General features: G+C 41.0%; 1 protein-coding gene across 1 annotated transcript in view; it reads left to right on the forward strand.

Moving 5' to 3' along the window:
- Positions 1-3890: 3890 nt before the first annotated feature.
- TUB (TUB bipartite transcription factor) overlaps positions 3891-22210 on the forward strand; it is a 54420-nt gene continuing 36100 nt past the window's right edge. Inside the window, exons 1-3 of the mRNA XM_084207928.1 lie at positions 3891-3956; positions 17676-17727; positions 19063-19225. Coding sequence (XP_084064054.1) covers positions 3895-3956; positions 17676-17727; positions 19063-19225 — 277 coding nt within the window. The 5' untranslated portion in view covers positions 3891-3894. The remainder of the gene's footprint in view (positions 3957-17675; positions 17728-19062; positions 19226-22210) is intronic.

The following is a 22210-nucleotide window of genomic DNA, read 5'->3' on the forward strand; positions in this document are numbered from 1 at the left end:
ACATGTTTAATCATGTCAGCTAAGCTGGCTCCGGGGGGTAAGGAGCGTAGGATATCTTTGGCTATCGAATTACAATGTTGCCGTAGGCAGTCAGCTACCACGGGTCCCTTCGCTTCTGTGGGCAGGGTGGAGGAGTCTACTGCTGCTTGCAAACGGTCTACAAATTGTGTAAACCCCTCACTCTCCCCCTGTTTTATGGTAGACCATGGTGACGGCTTGTTTACCGTCCTAGAAGCCGCGCGGATAGCTTCTCTGGCTGCCCGGGTGGTAGCTCGAACTTCCTCAGCTCGTAATTGTGCAGCTTGTTGCTGGGGGGTCGTTACTAAATCGTGTTTCCCCAGCAGCCTGGAAAGGGTCGAGCCGTGCAGCTGCTGCCCTTCCCCCGAAGCTTGGGCTAGAGCCGTTGTACAGTTATCTTTCCATTCCTGTTTAAATACAATCAAACCTGCACCATCAAAAAGCATGCGGCTTATTTGTGTGATATCAAAAGGAAGCAGGTCATCATTACTAAAAAGGCCATCTATAAGAGTAGAAACTATAGCTGAGTTGATCCCCTTTTCAGAAATGGCTTTGACAATTGTCTGTACCTCTTTGGGGTTTATAGGAGTGTATGTTCTCTGCTGGTTCCCCTGTGGTCCCGTAACTCTCACTGGGAATGCATGTATCGTTGCTGCCGGTGCATAATCCGCACATGCTATTTTTATTTTGCTCCAGTCAGTGAGCTTGTATTGCCCTTGTTTACTAACTTTATTTAGATCTTTGTTCGGTTTCGCTTGAAACCGCATAATTTCTGTTTTCTCTATGTCCGAGTCCCAGCCGGGATCGGTTAGCTCTTCGGAGCTATCTGAGCAGCTGTCGCTGTGTTCAGAGCCGGAAGAGGACTGATAGTACATTTCCGGGCTGCTGTGCCGTTTTGTGTGGCTTCGGCCCCGCCCCTCCCCTCGGGGGCGGTCCCGCTCCCGCCCCCTGGGCGTGCCCTGCCTCCCACGGGGAGTGGTTTCCCCCTTGTATGGTAGCAGGGTGTGACGTGGCTCCCGGTCGGGGGAACGCCCCCTGCTGCTCCCCTGAGCATGCGCGTTAGTAACTACTCCCGACTCCTTGCTCCCCCCATCGTGGTCCGGCCGGCCCCGCCCATCCCCCCCGTCTGCGGCGCCATGCTCCGGCATGTATGGCGGCGGGGGAAGGGGGACCGGCTTCTCCATGCCGGCTGCCTGCTCCGCGTCCCGTGCTTCCCGCGCCAGTCCCCCCCAAAAGGATTTCGCGCGCTCGCGCGGGTCCCGCGCCGGGCGACTGAGCGGCGGCGGCGAGACGGACAGGGAAACCGCGGGTTTTTCAGGCGGCCGCGCGGGGGAGGGGGGAGGAGGCGGCGGGCTCCGCGGGACGGGCGGGGGGCTCCCCGGGGGGTCTCCCGGGGGCCCCGGGGGTCCTGGGCCCTGGCTCGGAGAGGGGCAAAGGGCGCCCGGTCCCCGCGCGTCTCCCCCCTCGATCGGGTCGCTCTCCGGGAGGGTCCGCGCCGCGGCCCCCACCCCCAGCTGCGGCGTGGCCAACAAACAATTCCTGGCTGCTTGCCACGTTTCTTGCTCTTGCCTAGCTTTTTGCAGAGCCTGACAGACTCTGCCCCATGCCTTCAGGGCTTTCCCTGAGCCGGTAGACATGGTGTTTTCTGCTAAAACTGCCGTGCATTTAGCCCACATCTCCAAATGGAGTAAGTCCGCCGGGGCCTCTATCGCCCCGAGCTCTATCAACTTCGATAATACAAAGCATAAATCCTTAGGCTTACATTCTACACCCCACTGTGTGTGAATCTCACTTACGATCCTCGCGATAGCATTCATGGCTCTCGCTGATCCCAGGGACGTCTCCCCTCACTGTAGTCGGTCCGGCCGCTACAGCCGCTGGCTCCTTCTCCAGGCGAACACCCGTCACCCGAGCTCCTCTCTTTCTCGTTTTGTTCCCGGGTTTCGGCACCAAATATGTTGCCTTATGTTGCACAAGGCAACGGCGACCTGGTTCTATGGAGCAGCACGGTGATTCATTCTGCTCAGAATCACTCGGGCCAGAGACATACGCTGCATCAATATGATGGACGGTCAAAGGCGTTTATTGTCTTTTAACATGGGGTTATATAGGTTTGGGGACATGTATTACATCACCTAGGGGTCTCGTTTTACCTTTTATGGTTAGTAAGGAGTGGGACTTTGCCAGAGTTAGTGGAAAGTTACTGGAATGGGGAGGGTCGCATTCTTTGGCTTATCTCTTATCTTAGGGGGTTGGGGGGAGAGAGATTCCTGAGCTTTCCGTGACAATCGCGTGATCTTCCGACCGCCTTGCCCTGACTTGCCACAACCATCTTAATTATGAAATCTGTTGCATTTAGAAATATTAACCCTCTTTAATTTTAGTTGAAATTAACCAACTGAAGAAATTATTATAGGCATTATGAATGCATAAATCTTTCTTTGTTGCAAAACTGGGCAGAACCCCCTCATTATATGAATTGTCAGTGAAAGAATTTGGAGTTTGAGTACTAGGGTCTAATTTTATTATACAGGTCCCACAGAAATGAGAATTCTTCCTGAAACTCCCAGAGGTCACCTGCCTTCTACAAAATGTGACATTAACATAAGTGTTTCATGAGAGATAGGTAACTTTAATCCTTCTCTGAGAAAGACCCAAATATTTTGAATTTAATTTTAGTTGTATGGTATGATCTGCTTTCTGTTCTAGGAAATCAGCAACCAAGCTGATAATCACATATTTCTGTCCACATTTTACCCTTTTAAACTGAAAATATTTCATAGGAGGGAAGTACCAGGCTTACAGGTGTGTCCAGAGACAAGGCTGTGCATGGCACATTAGTCCCCAATGGAGATTCCTTTTGCTGTAGTTGTTGCTAACAGGCATTCTACCAGGTGAAGTGGAATAATTAAAATGGCAACTTCAGCCAGGTATTAAAAAGATATGAAAAGGCTGTGGAAGCCCTTTCCTGTAATGGTTTGCTATGGATGTCGCAGCACCTGAACAGCTCTTTGTTCAATAAAAATGTGTTACATCTTATTCTGCCAGCCTTTGCTTTGCAAGTTAAACATAAGACAGCCTCCTGGCAAGTAGGTTTGTGTGTTTTTACTGTGCCTTTCATATCCACAAAAGGTGTTGGTAAACTTTTCAGTGCAGTTTGTCAACACAACCTTTCTTTAGCAGTTAATCTCATCTACTTCAGCTGTGATCTGCTTAGTTACGTTTTTAAATGGCACACGGGAGCAAATTAGATTAGGCTTGTTTTCTTTGTTGAAAAATGGAAAGCACAAAATCCAAGACCTGTAATATCTTGAATTACCTCAGGACCTGTTTCTGTCACGCTTAAACAAATCTGCTACAAGGGCATGGCTGCATCAGTGGTGGCTCTCTAAAGCTGTGCTGGTTTAGAAATCAGAAATTGAAGTGCATTTAAACAGATTTGTTTTTTATTTTATGATCAAAACATTTGGGCTGGGAAACAATTTGTACTTTTTCTGAATACATGAAGAGTGGCATTTGCTAAATTCTACATTCTGGTTATTCTTTCTATCTTGAAGCTTTTTTATTAAGTTGTAACCACATAGGAAGCAGTACTTGTCACAGTATAATTGCATATTGGAGATTCGTGTAAGTTCCATAGCTTGAATCCACAAGTTGAAGTTGAAAGTGATGCTATAGTTCATCTTCCTTTAAAAAACAAAGAAGGGAATTACACAAAACCACCCCCAAAAGTACCCAAACCCAGTGATACCCAATTAGGCTCAAACATCTGATTTATGTTTTAAAGAGGAGAATTTGTCTGTTCTATGCAGTATGTAGTGTCAGTAGGTTTTTCCTGTGTTATTTCTTATCCCTGTCTTTGTGTGGGTTGATAACATGCCTGAATCTTCTTTCTTAGAGAAAGAAGAAGACAAGGAAAACAGATTTTGTGTTAATTGGTAAGTGAACTGCAGTATCTGTATCTAGCATGAAAGCAGCCATTGGAATTGCAGATTTGGCTATCCATTTTGTTTCTAGGAGCTGACGAATGTACAATTTGCAATCCTATGTAATTATGATCTGATTCCAGAGTGCTGTAATTTCTACCAGTATCTAGAAATATATAATTTGAGCATAAATTTTCAGTAGAGAATGTGCAGGGATTAGTGGCACAACCTTAATGAGAATTACACAGCTTAATTCCTTGGATATGATGCTGGTATTGTGTCCTTTATCTATTTTGAGAGGTCATGTTAAACTGAAAATCTGTAGCAGTACATAAAGAGCAAAGGATACTTGTGGCTTTGTGTGTCAGCTGTCCAGCAGTTTATAGAATATGGTAGCCCTTTTGCTTAGCCACTGGCACGTGGTGGAGGAAAAAATGGATGCTTAACTTAAGTAAAAACAGTTTAAAAAATAGTAGATTGAATAAATGCTGAAATCTTTCTGATCTAGTTCTTTTGGATATTTTGTTACAGTCACGAATGACAGCTGCTTGCCAGTTTAAGGAAAACAAATACTTAGAACTGTTGCAGCTTTTTAAATCTAATTATCTTATGTGTGCTTTATTTCAAAGACAAGGTTACTCTTTTTGCATGTAATATATTTGTGCAAATCTTAGGAGTTTTCAAAACAACAATAAAAAGCATCTTAGTGTCTTTTTTTTTTTTTTTTTTTTTTTATTCCTCCTTGGATACTGTTTGATGGCTCTGGTGAATATTTGACAAGCAGTTTAGAAAGCAAAGATAAAAACGAATGGTGGTTTTATCAGCCATTTATTCTGGTGTTTAACATTCTGTGTGCTATAAGCTTTTTTTGTGTGAATACTTAGCCATTTGAGCAGGTCTAGATGGCAATATTTATGTCCAGCATTAATACGTTATGTTAGTCAGTTCAGGATCAGAACCCTAAAAATTAGGTGGTGTGCATATATCAGACCCTATTTTCAGTCTGATTCAAATGAAGTGAAAATGATTTTCCAGAGTCTGAAATGCCTTGCCTGGGGGACTGACTTTGCTCTCAAGCAGTACTGTTCATGTGACAGCCTTTTAAAGCCCAGAACAATAATTTGAAAAAGGTAGTAGTTGCAGTTAGAAATATGAATTAGTTGGGTCATGATCATTAGCTCTTAATTTTTCAGTAATTTGGTAACTGTGTCAGCTATAAGCTGCAAACTGCAGAGGAGATTTTCAGCTGGAGATCCAAAGCTTTCTGGGGACACAGGTTGCATGTTCTCTGAAGCTGTGAGTCTGGGTGCTATCTAGACACCTCTGCCACAGCCTTTCTCATAAGTCTCATTTCTTACTGGCAGCACACATTTTTGTATGTTGTATACATCTCATAGAGCAGAACTGTGTGTCCTTAAAGGAATTGCTATATCAATTAACTGCCCAACACAAAGATTCCAGCATTTGAGTCATACCAGACAATGATGATAATTTTCCAGACTGTGTTAAAAAAAAAGTAGTAGTTTTCCAATTTTTCTTTTATATATATATCCACACATATATCTATGCATATATACTTAAATATGAGGAAATAATGTCTCGTCTGGTTCCTGTTGAGACATCAAGCTGGATAGAGCAGATAATGCATCACTTTTCTAAAGTTATCACACTTCTTAATAATGAAATGCTTTTAAAGTATTTTCCATTTATACATCACTGTAGCAAGGCATTTCACTTAGCTTTTTGTAGCACCACACAATGTACTATGAAGTGTTGAGAGAATAATTCAGAGTAATTATTAGACTAAGTGATAATTTCATTGGAGGCAGTTAAAGAGAACCAGATGAAGATAATTGTCAGATGTAACAAAAATTATCACAGAATAGTCAAAAAGAAGTATAGTTGGGATTTTGATAATTCATAATGAAAATGGAACTAAAAATACTGCAACAACATACACCTGACCTGTTTTAATTTATTTGAAATACTTAAAGCTGATGTGCTAAGCTAGGTGTATAAATTCAAATCAGTGGGCATAGTTAATGTTTATGAGAAACAAAGATGACTGAATTTTGTGCAATGTACATATCTTAGTAAGTACATTGTACTGTAAAAAGAGGTGTGTTGCATAAGAATACTGAGACTGTTACTTGATGTGACACTTCCAAGTACTCGTAAATGTAGTGAGTTCATTTTGCTATTAAAAGGGCTATTTTCTTCAATTTGAAACAGAAAAAGCATGCCAGCATATTTGGGGTTAAATAAAGCATAGCCAGAGTATGTAAATATGAGTTGAATGGGACAAGTTAGGCTTTTTCCCCAAATGTGTCAAAAAGTAAAAAGTTCCTTTTCCTATTACAACCTATGACATGTGATTCTATATAGGATCATTCCATGTTATGTTTCTCCCCTCCTGTTTATTTTCTCTCTGCAGTTATTTTTACTAGAGAAAGCAAGCTCCCTTGGCTGGGAGTTACACACAGATGTGGAGAAAAACATTTAATGTAACAAAAGGAAAAAAAAGCTGAAAAGTGTTCAGTAATGTTGGAAGGGACCTTTATAAAGGACACATTGGAAAACAGAGCTAGAAAATTGGCTTTCACTTACACAAACAAGGTGGGTTCACAGCTGCAGCAAACTCTGACTGTGTTGTAAAGTTTTTCTTGCTGCTTCTTAGGTCTTGAGAATAGATTCCATTTACCACACTTGGTTGCACACAGAAGCAAAGGAAAGGGATTAGCTTAGTTTTGAAATGGAGAACAATGCTCTTCAGATTGTTTACTCACAGGATCATCTTCACTCAAGGAACTGATGAATTGGAAGGTTAAATATATAACTTGTTTTGAAATTATCTTTGAATGACATTACCAGGATTGAATACTTATGTCTCACTAAAGGGGAGGAAAATCACCATCCCAGCCTTATTATTACTATGGTTTTCTAAGATTTATTAAAATCTGAGAAAGAGTCTCTTTCTGTGCAGACACTGTGTATGCACACTGTGAAAATAATCCTTTGTCTTTAGGAGTTTATAATTAAAAATCTCAGCCTGGAGGGATTTATACATATGCATCTTTTATGCAATGTGAAGTTAGCGGCAACATTCTCATGAGATTGAATTCATAGTTTTGGGGATTCAGGGCCCAGGAATGAAGATCAGGCTGTATGGAGTATCTGATCTGCATAGAGCGCTGTTAGAAGTAATGATTTCATTTTCATTGTAGCAAACAAAATAGAGGGCAAATGGTGTTTGCTACTTTTGACAGCCATCAACGTCTTGCCAGTCTTGAAATCCATATCCATGTACTTGGACACCAGGATCTGATAAACTCATTTTCCTCTGAAAATGCTCTCCAGGATTGTCAGTATTTGCTACTAGTGTAGACGGTAATACAGAGAAAGAACTCAAACCAAAATGAAAAATTTGCTTTCCTCAGTTCCAGCAAAAGAGTACTAGGTTGGATTATAAAGATAGTATGTGTGGGGGGGAAAAGTGACAAAATATTTTGTTTCACGGTTAGTATTTATCATGAAATGACATGTCTTCCCTTAGAAACTGTATTCCATAGAAACTGTAAAACCACCTGTAAAAAGGAAAAGGGAGCTTAGCTGTTTCAATTCACTAGCATCTATCAGAGTTACAATTCTTACTGTATTTTTGTTCAGTTTTGATTGTTAGAACAGCAAAGGTAAACTGGGTAATCTCTTTCACCTTCATGTGTTCAATAAATGCATAGCTTAATTTTACTGTTGCTTTAAAAACCCAGTAAATACAACTTCATCTTTTTCCTAAACACAAGCACAGGCAGTGGGATCCGTTAATACTTCGCTGCATTAGTGAATTACCTCAAATATAATCCATTTCAGCAGCACCATGTTTGATCTACATATTCATGCCTGTGTTTGCACGCCTGCTGCAGGGAGAAGTCTCACTGAACACCTGCAACAGTGACCCTATTGTTGGCATCAGTGTTTTGTTTGTTAAACACTTCACCATTAGGCTATTATTTTAAAGGCCAGCATTGTTTCTACTTAATTACTGTACTGTGAGGCTTCATTCTTGCTTCACAAAGGTGTTTCCAAGAGGAGTTAAGACTTCTTTGTTACTCTCATTTTACAGGTGTCTTGGAAGGTTGGACTGTTTGATGTACAATAGGCTCAGTAGCTGCCAACTGGACAGAGCCATGTTTCATAGAACAGGTATAGGACAGGGAGGGAAGGGAGCCAGAAGTTATCTTGTGCAGGTTTTCTCTTCATTACAGTGGCTCACAGTGTTTTCCACATCAAAAAAGCAGAGGTCTGTTCTGGATGACACCTTTTACCTGGTTAGCAGTAATGGAATGGGAGAATGATTGTGGTCCAGGCAGAGAGCTCTTGTTCTGCAATGTATGTATGTGTAACTGCAGTCTCCTTATCCAGACAATACTTTTCCCTAGTTTCTGCTTGTTTAATTTACTGTTTATTGTGGTTGGATGCTTTGTACATGAAGGGGTTTGGTTTATTTGTGCATATATTTTACTGTTTTAACAGCTGAGATTGGCTGGGTTTTGGTACTGAGAGAGAAACCTGGCTGCTCGGGCTGGATCTTTCCAGTGCTGGCAGCGATGTGTTTTCAATAAAGGCACTTCCTGAAAGTCATGTCATTTGTCATCTGGATCCATCTGCATTGCAGGTAGTGTATCTCCAGGTCACAGCGGGTTGGTTTTTTTCCTTCGCAATTTGCTCCTGTTCAGGTACTTCTCGTTGAACTACTTTAAATACAATTTTAGCATAGAACACCCAAAGGCTATTGTGTTTTACTGCTCCATCATTCATGTTTATTAAATTCACCTGTCTCTTTTGGGACATAGATTCCTTCTCTTACGTTTTGTTCGGAGTCTGTGTGTGTTGACGGAGGGTGAGAAATAACCCAGCTCTTCCAGTAGGTGATGTTTTCACTATCTGCATTTCACTGGCATATGCTGTCTTGTTCAGTTCTGTGTAATTGCAGAGAATGAGTCTGTACAAATATTAGTTCAACTGATCTTTCCAGGGCAGTAGTGGCAGCCCTGTAGTTCAGTTATTTAAAACATGCAATGTGCTGTAGGGAATAGTTTTGCTTTTCATCTCACTAGATCTTTTCCTGGCTGCTTATCATCCTCACTGAAAGCTGTCAGCCTAGGCACTTCAGATCCTAAACTGTAGTTTCTTTTTTTTCTGTGACTACAGTTTTGTTCTGATTTTACTCAAAACTGGACCTCATTACTTCAAAGCATATCTGAAGTATCTGCAGAGCTCCTGTTTTTCTCTTCAGACTGAAAGTCTCTCGGGTTATTTGCTCAAGAATGGGCAGTGTTTGTTTTGATATATCCTGTAATACATCTGCATCTAACAATTGTAATGCAATGCATCTAACAATGTATTTTACCTGACTCTGATGGGTTTTTCAAAAACTTAGTCTAAGTAGAACATTTAGAAGATTTGATTTCTACAATTGCTGTTAGTTTCATATACCCCTAAGGTTGTAACAATTGAAGATCTATTTTGATGAACTGTTCTAATTAAAACAGACCAAAATGCTGTTATGGAATTATAAAATGGTTTGGGTCAAAGATCATCTCATTCCAGCTTCCCTGCCATTGGTAGGGATACTTTACACTAGACCACGTTGCTCAAAGCTCCATCCAGCCTGGCCTTGAGCACGGCCAGGGATGAGGCATCCACAGCTTCTCTGGGCAATGTCTGCCAGTGCCCCACCACCCAAACAGTAAAAATGTTTTTCCTAATATCCAATCTATATTGACTCTCTCAGGTTGAAGCCATTCCCCCTTGTCCTGTACTACATGTCCTTGTAAAATGTGCCTCTCCATTGTTCTTATAGCTCCCTTCAGGCACTGGAATGACACAACAAGGTCTCCCCTGAACCTTCTCCAGGCTAAACAACTCCAACTCTCTCAGCCCTTCCTTACAGGAGGAGGGTGCTTCATTTCTCTGATCCTCTTTTTGGCCTTCATCTGGACTTGCTCCCATGGGTCCATATGCTTCTTGTGTTGTGGACCCCAGACCTGGACACAGGTGGGGTCTCAGGAGTGCTGAATAGAGTGGGAGAATCCCTTCCCTCCCCCTGCTGTCCACACTGCTTTTGATGCAGCCCAGGACATGTTTGGCTTTCTGGGATGAGAGCTCACATGGCTGGGTCCTGGCTCCAAATATCTGTTTCATGTTTCTGCCTTCCCATCAACTGTCACCCCCTATTCCTTCCCTCAGGGCTGGTCAATTCCTTCTCCTTCCAGCCTGTGCTTGTGCCCTGACCCAACTGCAGGACCTTGAACTTGGCCTTGTTTAACTTCATGAGGTTCACTTAGCCTCACCTCTCCAGCCTGTCAGGGTCCCTTGAGGTGGCATCCCTTCCCTCCAGTGTGTCACCACACCAAACAGGTTGGTGTTGTTGGCAGATTTACTGAGGGTGTCCTTGATCCCACTGTCCATGTCAGCATCAGCTGCACTGGTCCCAGTACTGACCCTGGGAATGCCACTCCAGGCTGGTCTCCACTTGGACACCAAACCATTGACAGTGACTGAGTGTGACCATCAAGCCAGTTCCTCATCCATGAGGGCTCCATCTGTTAAATCCATGCCACTGCAGTTTAGAGACAAGGATGTTGTGCAAGACCGTATCAAACGCTTTGCAAAAGCTCAGGTAGATGACATCTGCGTCTCTTCCCTCATCCACCAGTGCTGTAGCCCTGTCACAGCAGGCCACCAGATATTTCAGGCATGATCTGCCCTTACTGCTGCCATGTTTGCTGTCACCAACCATCTCCTCATTTTCCATATGCCTGAGTTCAATAGGAACTTCCCTGGACTGCCACATCTCCTTAAGTATGATGGGTGGTGGCTTAGCTACTCCTTCTGACAGTTCCCTCAGGATCTGCAGATGCAGCTCATCAGGTGCCATGGACTCCTGCACCTCCAGGTGCCTGAGATGGTCTCAAACCTGTCTTTCTCCTAGGGAGAGCATTTCTTCATTTTCCTGGTCCCTGCATTTCCCTTCTGCACTCAGGCTGTGTTCCTGGAGCACTTGCTAGTGAAGTCTGAGTCAAAGAAGTCACTGAGTACGCCAGCCCTCTCCATGTCCCTGGTAACCAGGTCACCCTTTTCCTTCTGGAGAGGGCACATGTTTTCCCTTGTCTTCCTTTACTCAGCAATGTACTTACAGAAGCTTGTGTTGCTTTCCTTGACATCTCTGTCCAGATTTAATTCTATCAGGGGTTTAGCTTTCCCAACCTGATCTCTGGCAATTGTGTGGCCATGCTGAGGATTTGGCTGGAGTTAAATCTTAACAATTATCTACATGGAATTAAGAAAAAAAAATGTTGCATTTGCTCTCAGTTTATCTGCAGAACTGTTGCCAGACCTAATGAGTGTCATAAATCTTAATGTACAAAGGACATTTAGATAAACCTTACTGGAGCAAATAGTACCAACAACCTTTCAGGAAGGTCTCATTAATTTGCTGATTTTTAAACTAGTTTGCCATCCAGGATTTGAGAAGAAAATAATGTGTTTGATTCTGTAATTATTTGTGCAACTGCAAATGCAGTCTGCTATCAACCATCTGCCCTGCAGGCATTACTTTCAGTGCCATTTGGATCATCGGCACAGTGTATGATCCTCTGCATCTTCTGTTGTGTGGCTGGCTTGGTGCTGATACTTCTCATATAAATATCTGTTTCATGTTTCTGCCTTTTTTCCTTATCCTTTTCTTTTACTATTTTCAGTCTTTTAAAGAGTCTTCTGCACAGGCAGAAGAGGCGATGCTGTACTCCTGGACTGGCATGATTTTATTTATTATGTGAGAATCACAGTGAAATACTTTATTCCTCTGAAGCTTTGCCTAAAGAAATGCAATTTCCATTTCTGCAGGAGTTCCTAGTGTCTGTACTTTCCTGGTCAGTTCAGTGGTGACTGAGAGGTGGCCTGTAAGGGTAGGTGGTTGCCCTCTCTGCCCTCTGAACATGGTATGGGAGAGATCCAAGTGCTGTTGTTGCTGATCTTTGCAGTAGAAGGGCAAAATAATATTCAATGTCCTTGTGTTGCTCCTCAATATCCAGACTTCTGCTGGCATAGGTGGCCCAGCAAAGCAGTCACTCATTTTACTGTAAAGAGAGGACTGCAGGCTTTACTCTAAATCAGATGACTGAGCTGCTGCTTTAGGGTCAGAAAGCCTTGATGATTTCTAGCATGAGGAGAGCTCTTTCAGAGTGCTTTATCTCATTTATAACTCTTTGATTAGCCTATGTGCCTGATACAATAATGTTCTCCCAAGTGGCTTCTGGTGTGCTCAGTTTATGGGGCAGCAGACCTTGTTTTATGTGGGGACTTGCAGGTGTTGGCATTTCTGCTGACTTCACTGCTTAGGAGTTGGTTGAATTTCACTTGTTTGAAGAACCTAAATGTGTGCCATTCGCCCCAGAGCATGACTTCAGCCTGCAGGTCCCTAACCCTGTTAATGGGCTTTTACAGTAGCATTTCATCAGTGCTGCTGGAAAGCTCATTCTTAAGGACTTAACAGTCACATTATTGAGAGCAGTTGGGCTTTATGGAACTGCAGAGACTTTATAGAGATTAAGAGAAGTGTAATTGGGTGAATATGACAGATGGTATCCAGTCAGCCAAGTGCTATCTCTTTACAGGAATTTTATTTCCTGTGTTTTTGGAGACTGTAATGTTCAAATGGCACATTACACCCATTCTTGTTCTTTTGAGTCTGTTGTGCTCTTAAGGATCCCATAACCTGTTTGTCTTGACACAGCAACGCAGCAGCTTTCTTCACAGCTCAAGTGCATGGAAAAGATCTGAGTGATCTTGAATATTAGTCTGGTCTGGTGGTTTTTGTTTTCTTTCTATCTGGTTTGATCATCCATTGCTTTTGAATTGAAGTTCACAATATGGCAGAAAAAACTCAGGATGAAAATACCCCCTCTAATTTTCCATTTGCTTCTGGTTCAGTGTTCTAAATGGGAGGAACAATTTCTTATCAAATTCTTCATCTTTTAGAATGTGAACTGTTTGTTTCAGGAATTTTCTCTGCCTATGTATATTCGTTTTGCTTGTGTGAAGGTCCCTGATTTCACACAGAGTTTTTGGGTAACGCTGTTAGTAATATATTACAAAGCAACAAAAATGGAAAATACAAGGGTGACGCTTCTTAAACAGTGTGTTAAAGTTTAGTGGTAGTATGAGTCTGCTTGTTTGACCAGCTGTATATTTTGGTGCTGGACTGCAGAGATGTGCTAGGTGAGATTTTGGATTTTTGTCCTGGTAAAAAAAGTTATTTTAATGGAAAATGTTCCTTAATAAAGCAGCGTCAGGAAGGAACAAAAGCATTGCCTTGTTCATGAGGCAGAAGCAATAGAACTGCTTTACTGTGGCAGACATTTTCTTTAAAAAAACCCTTGAATAAAATCAGTGGCTACATGCATCTTGGACATTCTAATTAGAAACATTTCTTCTTAATTGTTTTTTCTTGCAATGGCTGCATGACATACAAGCAGTTTGCATTTTCAAAGAGCAAAGGCGAAGTCCTTGCTGTGAAAAGTGTTATTTGAATTAAGTCTTCTCAGATTTTACTTTAACTGAAGCACCCCATGTGGAATTACAGTAAAAATGTAGCAAGACATTGACTTACAGAATCTTCTGCCTTCATCTCAGCAGTAAAGTGTGGAGCTTTCTGTAATCATGAAGTTTCATCCTTCAAACCCGATTGGTCTTGGGTTTCTCGCTAAATGTTTTTCAAGGAACAGAGATTATTAAAAGCTTAGAATGCTAAAATTCTTTCACATGTTTTCATCTTTGTTATGACATGCAGTACTTTAGTAAGCTTGGCTTACTATAAATTGAATTCAATGTTGAAACTGTTTCTGTAAAAATAGATTTTGTGTCTTAAAAGGGTAGTATGAAAAAACAATACTTTGACTAAAATGTGATTTTACTTTTAATGTTTTTCCCTTTAAAAAACTGGAGTTGAGATGTTTGATTCAAATGCCGTAATTGAAATTTGAAAATAATGCTATCTAAAGATAACACTTAAATCTCTCTGGGCCTTGGTCCAGGTAACTGATAGGAATCTTTACAATAGCTAGCTATAGGCTTGATGTCTTATACCCAGCACTAGTAACTTCTACATGGGTGGACTGTTCAAGTTCTGTATAGAAGGATGTTTTTTTCCTGTATCTGCTAGGAAATATATCCAAGCTCTGACCTGTCAGCTGAATTTGGACTAGACTATTACTGCAGAGCTGAAAGGCTGTTTACAATATTATCTATAGTGTAAAATTGCTTTTTGTTTTAAGTGGGTCAGAGCCATAGCTAAGATGCCAGCCAGATGCATGGTCCTTTATCTAATAGGAGTAAAAATTAATCTTACTGGATCTTCAGGATACTTCACTGTGCTGAGCAAATTGCTAATATGTATGCATGCTCTTCAATAATTCAATTTTCATGAATTATAAAGTTATATTTCTCTATTAAATCTGACTGAGTTTCACGCTGCTCCTGGGATTTTCTAGCATCACATCAAACGTGTAGGCAGAATTGTTCTAACAGCCTCTCTCTCTCTCTCTGAGATTATTTCCTGCCATCTTTCAGTCACAGTTTTTCTGCTGTACTGGGCCTTTAGTTTCTGACCATCCCAGTTATTTGGACCAGAGTGCAGTAAAAAGACTGGGCAGGACAGGCTGGGTCCTCCCCACGTGCACAACCCTTCCAGAGGGATGAGCAATTGATTCCTGCTCTTTTGAAAGACCAGGAAGGGCAAAGGCTGTGCTTCTGCTCACACACTTTTGTGTTTTCCAAAGAAATAAAAGGCAGAAATCCAGAGCTGGATTTCAGCTCTTGTACTGTGGAGCATCCGACAGAATGCCAAGTGCTGTGGCGAGATGATCTGCTAAATCTTTCTGCAAGGACTCACTGAAGTGTGAGAAAAAGGGTCAGTGGCATTTACACACTTCATCTCAGAGTCCTCTGCAGATGTTTTTCAAGGGACCAAGAGCGAGGGCCTGATGGAATCACTATGGAAACAGAGCTTATATTATTTATTTATTTATTTATTTACTTATTTATGCATGCATATATTTAAACCCTGACTTCCCTTAATGGCATATCTTGGAAGTCACCCAGTTTCAGGAGACATTGTTCATTGGAAATTGGGGAATGTGAAATGTTGGCTGCTGGTCAGCAACTCCAAGGTCCAGCAGTTCTGCAGAGAACACTGACAAAGTGCAGTCTGAAACTGGAGTGCTCTGCTGTTGTAGCAGAATATATAGGCTAAACTGAACCCCTTTTTAATTTGGAGTTGCATAAGTGTTATTAGACATCAAGAAAGGACAGGACTGCAGCTTTCCAGTGATACTGGTACTGAGTAACTGTTAAAATAGAGTTGGTGGTAATAATGCCTTTTTTAGCATTATCCTGTGAAGGATTCAGAAGAGTGGTGGGGGCAAGGCATTCTCATACCGGTCTAGCATCCTAGAGGGAGAGCGGGTTGTTGAACAAACCATATTCTACTCAATCTTGGTGTCGGTGACGAAAGCTGGAATTCAGTTTTATTTGTTGAATGTTAAATGCAAGGCTTGTCATTAATTCATGCCTAAAAAAGGTTGTGGAAAACTACTCAGAACTTTATGAAATATGAAGTAGGATAAGGAAGGAGCTGGAAGCTCCAGATGACATTGTCATCTGGTTTTCAAGGTATGCTGCTCTCGGTCTCAGCTTTGATTGCATGTTTTCAGAAGCTTAAAAAAAAAGTCTTGCAGTAAGAAGGGCATTGTGGAGAGGTGTTTTAGCATTGCAACATCCATAGTTTTTGGATGGAGTTTTATATTTTTTTGGCAGTCCTCTGCTGTATCTGATAGCTGCTTTGCATTCCTGGAATGCTGAATGCAAATCACACCATTCTCTGACTGGGGTTTGCAGTTTGGTGTTATTTAAACTACCATGTTTACCATGCTACAGCTGGGCATTAAGAGATGAGCTGTGCCTGAACCTGAATTTGCCTTTTTGTGGCTTCCCATGCAGGCACAGGACATATTCCTGCCCCTTTGTTCCATGCAGTGTGTCGTGCCAGGACATAGATGCTGGGATGGTGTATGCGTTGCTGCCTCTGCAGTTCGTGTAGTCTCTGTTAGCATCATTGCATGGTTTTGGCTTTTTTTCAGGCATTGTCTGAAATGAGGAGGATTTGTTCAGGCCATTGAGCCTGAAACCTTACACTTAGGCATCTTTTACTCAATTGTTTGGCTGAAAATCTCCATTAGGGTAGTTCTACTTTCTGGCAGTGCAGCTGATACTGCTGCAGCTGTAGTGAAACACTCTCCTTCAAACCTGATATTGTATACCATGGAGGAATGTGTGTCTTCCTTTTATAACTTCTGTAATTTATAAAATGAAGTATGCTTGGCGTAAAGCAGAACATTTTTATGACTGTGAGAGGCTTTAATCTTTGTTGTGGAGTTATGGGCAATGCATTACTTCTACAAGAGATGGTAATTTCATACCTGAGGTACTTGAATAGCACAGTTTCAATCTGTGGAACATCAGCCTTTTGTAACATATAACCTAAGAAAAATTGTAAAAGGCTGATTCCACCAGAAATGCTTAATTATAGGTCTTTGATAATGCTGGCATTGGAAAGGGGGCATTCTGCATGCCTTTATTAGCTGGGCTAACTCTAATACAGTGTTACTGTCTCCTAAAGACTGTGAATTAATACATGAAATTCACATTTTTAATGCAATTTCCATTGCAATGCTGTTGGTTTGTATGTAGGTCAGAATCCAGGTTGGTTTGTCCTGGATCTTTTTTTTGCTCTTTTTGATTGTTAAGAGCGATATAAGAGAAGGGGCTAACATTTTATAAAAGTGTATTGTAGGAGAAAATTAATTTTCCTTGTAAGAGGCTATTGTTTTTGTTCTATAACACTATTTTCCCTGTAGATGACCTATTACTGTTTAAAGGATTCAATTATCTATGTTCAATGTTTAACTATAGTGTTCATACAATAGAGGCCTTTGTTCTCCAGAAAAATAAAGCCTAGTCAGTAGTTTGCTAAAGTACTTTGCAAAAATAGCTTTTTGATTTCAATGCCAGTCTTTAATATCTAATTAATGAAAATTATTGAATGCACCGGAGCATTCAATGCTCCCAACAAGCAACAATTAGCAGAGAGAAATATGGCACTGAGCAACGCTGTTAATCTTGCCTACCTTTAAATGTTGAAGTGTGTGGCACTAAGTGTGACTTCTCAAGAATAAATATCCAGGAATATTCAGGAATACATTATGGTTTTCAGTGTGCAAAAGATTAGGTGGTTAATTTTTCTACCATAATTTTAAATACTGCTGAGTTGCTAAGCAGTTCACTTACGCTCCTCCCTTTTTGTAGGCTTTTTATGCAATTTCAGTGCTCTATGCATTGATGCTTTGCATTAGAAGAGAGTGGAAAACAAACCAAGCTGTAGACAGTAGATTTTGCATTTCTTTGTGAACTGCCTTCTTTATTGAAGTTTGTGTGAGCCAGAGTTTTGTAATTTTTTGTGGACTGCATTTAAATCCTCTGAAGCCAAGTTTTTTCAGTTAGGGCAGGCACACTTTTTTGTATGGATAACTCCTGTGAGAGTTTCCTCCACTGGGTGCTGTTAGGTGTTGTTTTGGGTGATAAATTTGTTCCAGTTATGTATCTTTGTCTTTGCAGTGTTCTGGATGATGAGGGGAGCAGCCTGCGTCAGCAGAAGCTTGACAGACAGGTAAGATTTTGGAGGAGGACCTTCTTGGTCCCTAAAGTCTGAATCCTGGAGTAATGAAAACACTGATAATTGATAGAAAATTGCATCCTCTGATTGGGGGATGCAGAAGAGAGATCTGAGGAGGCTGAAGTTAACTCACAAGTCTAATTTCCATTAAAATTTGTCTTCTGACTGTGGTTTGAGTAATTCCCACTGCCTTGGACTTGTTTTAAGCTGTTGCACAATGTATTTGTTACCCCACTGATGGAGCAGTCACACCAGCCAACAGAGGTTAACCACAAAGTTTTTATTCAGTGGACGTAGCTCTTGTGGCTGTAACCTAGTGGCACTGCGTGCTATGTTGTCTATTTTCTGACTGCATTTCTACATGACTTGCACAAGGGAGTCAGAACATGAAATCTGAGGGAATTGTGTCATCAGGCTTCAATGGGAGTTTAGGTTTCTGCTTTTACTTTTTCTGTGGTCCCCCTCTCAAAAAACATTGTCATTTTTATAGTTAAACCTCATGAGTTTAATTTTATCCTTTTCTTTTGCCACTATTTCATCAGCTTGCATGTCTAACAGCATCTCATTTTCAAATTCAAGTACTATTTATGCCATAATCCTGTGCTTAATTCTGATTATGGTGGAGTCATGTTGAGGTGTTAACACAACTTAGGGAGCTGAAAGAGTTCACTCTCCATTTTTATTCCTCAGTTTTATTGCATCTTCTTCCTAGAAGCTAAAATATCACTGTAGAAGCAAGGAAAAGGTAAGGTAATAGATAAGTAAAATTAACAGTTCAGTTCTCTAAGGTTGTGGAAGAGGGCCCAAATAAGGTCCTTATGGTGCCACTAGATGCCAAAGGTTTTGGTTTTCACCAGGTCTAGCTGAGAAATTTAGGTGTTTAATTAAAGTTAATCTATTATAGCTGTTAAATTAGGCTTGTGTCCAGTATTATCACTCGATTCTAGTTTGCAATTACCTGCTTTTAATTTACAGAAACTGAAATTGGCATCTCTGCCTTGTGCCCTTGCTTACCCTCCCATTGCTTCACAGCCAGTATTCTCACACTGTTGTTTTCCCAAGGGTTATTTCCAAGCAAGCTCTGACAGCTGGTGGGCTGCTCAGAAAGATGTATTTTAATTATTTGCTGTTTTCAGCAGAAGGTGTTTCAGCAGTGGGCTGGTTGTGGTTTTTTGGAAAGGTTTCCTGTAACCCGACGTCCCAGTCTCCCGCCTGCCAACTGCCGCTGCTGTAGAGCCGGGGAAGGGGTAAAGCTGACCATCGCTTTCTGTGGTAGGTTGCTGCTGTTTGGAGTGCAGTAACAGATGCTTTTCTGTGTCTTTTCTCCAGAGAGCACTGCTGGAACAGAAGCAGAAAAAGAAGCGCCAGGAGCCACTGATGGTTCAGTCCAACGTGGACAGCCGGGCAAGGACGCGTAGGACGAAGCATTCGGAGGAGCAGGCGCCGCTGGTTGAATCCTATCTCAACAGCAACAGCAGCACCATATATCATGGTACAGAATGCCACCTCCTGCAGCTGTATTTGCTGAGAGCCCTGGTGTGGTGCTCACTTTATGCTCAGGAGAACAAAAGCTCTTGTTTTGCGTGTTTTAGTAAATCATTGATATCCTTCACTTGGGATAAAACCATCAGAATTTGCAACTGTAGCCTAATGGAAGGGAGCAAGGTACCTAGCTGCCATTTCAGTGCTGAACTGGGAAAGAGACAGCTTGTCCCTTCTGCCATGGCTATTTAAGTGTCTTCAGCCTTGGTTCCTGCTAAGTAAAGCTGAAGGGTTCCACTCTGAATGTTCCTCTGCGTGTAATTTTGCTTAAACCTGACAGAGGTAATGATAAATGTGAAACCTATTAACTAAGTTCAGCTAGGACTGAATATAGTATTTTCAAAGATTCTGTATTTCTCCAAAGTCCTTTAAAACAGGTAGAGAAGAACATTTCAAACTTGTACAATTTCTACTTTTCTCATTAAAGATTACAGGATCCAGTAGGGATAGAGTCACTTAAGGCATCACACCCACAGGGGAAAAAATTATAATGCCATTTCTTTTCAAAGAACTTAATAATCAGAAATAAATCCTAAGGAAACCAGGCATTATTTAGTTCTGTCCTCATATTTCTCATGCTTTTTGGCCCCCTAAAGATGGTATGGCATACTTTTCCTCAGGATTTCCTAAGGGGTAGCTTGGGTAATCCTTGTCCAAAATTTGACTCTTGTAGATATCATTCCAGGTTGGTAACACCTCCAAGATCAATAAAGAGCAGTAATTTTCCAGTTTTCTTGTTTTGCAGATCATTAAGTTGAATGTCATTCATAAGGGGTTCATAAGCTTCAATAGCAAAAGGCTTCCTTCCCTGACTATTGATGAGTTTGTGGGACAGGAGCTGAATCAATACCTACTGATAGTGATTGGGAATGCAACTGGCAGCTTTCTGGTTGGGAATGGTGTTAGGTGGCAGAGTACTTAGGTTTTGGGGTTTACACATTAAATCTTAAGATGCCTTTGTGAATCTCACTCTGTTAAAAAAAACAAAAACAACCAGTATCCTACTCTTTTACAAACAAAAACTTAACACATCATTCAGTTCAAATTTCTGTCAGTTTTACTCCACATGCTGGACTTTTTGTCTTCCTGTTTTGTTTTCACTTGGTTGTCTTATTTTTCCAAAAGAACAAGGTAGGTATTTAGTATACAATAACAAACTCTGCTCTGAGAAGTGCAGGTTTCAGAGTTTTTCCTCCTGGTTAGCAATTGGTGGAAATTTTTTATCTGATTACAGCTATAGAATTTACTGTTGGAATCTGGAAATTGCATTGTTTAAATGTTGAGGTTTTGGTAATAATGGGCCTTTTTAATCTTGTTTCTGTAAGCAAATAGGATCCCATAAGTGGTCTCAGATGGAGAATTATTTTTTCAACTTAGCATTATTTTAATTTTTTTCTAAGAAATATATAAAAAAATTAGTGATATTTCTCTTTACTGCCTGTTTCTCAGGGTCTGGGATGTAATTTTCAAAGAATATACTGAATTGCTTTCCAGTCTAAACCAAAATATTTGATTTAGCTCAAGCATTTAATGTGTTTATTTTTTAATCAGACAAAATAGAAATTTTCTCTTTTTCCTCTTACACTCAAGAGTTTATCAAAGGTACAGAGCTATTCTGAGAAATAATATCTTAAAGCGGAGAGATAGTGCTGTTTACTAAACCCCTTATATTGCCAGTTGATCAAGGTTTTAATTTTCACAAATATGAGAAAAAGACATTATCATCACATAATTGGTAACAAATTTCATATATGTACTAACTGAGCTAAATTGTATGCCAATTTGCACCAGAGTGGATTTTCTCAGTGTAAGTGAGATTAACTGTGCTCTTGAGGTAAAAGTGACCCTTCCTGTCATATTATACCACACCATTCATTGGAATACTTGGGCTTTATTCTCCCTAAATCAGTTTGCTCTAAATTTGTCTCTCAAAACCTTTTAATGTTTCACAAGGTTTCAGAGAAGCAAAGAAATATAATGTTTCTCATATTCAACATGACATTTGTTAATCCCCTGGGACAGCTCTACTTGCAATAAACCATGCAGTTTGCAACAGCCAGCTTAGAAGAATTTAATTACCTAGCAGGGTGTTTTATTGCCTTGTAAAATCCTTTGTTAGGCACGTTGCTTTTGAAAATATTACAAGAACTCTCAAAGTGTCCTTTTTTGGTGTGGCCTTCTCTGGGAATGTGCTTAATGTCTTCAGTTCCCCAGTTTGCAGGGAACATTTTGGGGTTTTATGACCATTTTTAACTGTGGCATTGAGCTTCAGGGCTGGCAGTTTTTTTCCCCTTCAATGAAAACATTTGTATGTCACAGTGTCGGATGCATGAGACAGCTGGGCTGTTTCTAAAGAACTATTCTGCTCTTTTCCGTTCATTTGTGGCTGTTATGGGCATGCTGATTCCAAATTGAGAATGGCTCTTTGATGGGACTTGATGCTCTGCTGAATGAACTACACTGCTTGGATGAGCATGTTTGTGAAATCAATTCCTGTGCTAGCAAATGCTACAGAAAGAACACTTCTTTCCACCTATCATCCTGCTCTACTCTCTCTTTTAGCTTGTACTGGTTCTGTGTAGCACAAAAGTACTTGTTGATTTCAACAAATAATTGGATGCCTGTGTGGAGATATCTCTATGGTACTTTGAGCGAAGTAGGTCAGAGATAGCATCTCAGCAATTCTCAGATGCTGGGCTTTCTGTGCTCCTTCATACACTGCCACTGCTTATTCTGATGCCATTAACTGTGCTGGGAAATTCTCCTTCATGCACTGCCATTGCTTATTCTGATGCCATTAACTGTGCTGGGAAATTCTCCTTCATGCACTGCCATTGCTTATTCTGATGCCATTATCGGTGCTGCAATGGTTCCCTCATGGGCAACTCTACTCTGCAGTAAAAACTCATTTAATTCCAGAATAATTATCAGAGAT

This window comes from Fringilla coelebs, assembly GCF_963513975.1.
Source record: "Fringilla coelebs genome assembly, chromosome: 6".
NCBI lineage: Eukaryota > Metazoa > Chordata > Aves > Passeriformes > Fringillidae > Fringilla > Fringilla coelebs.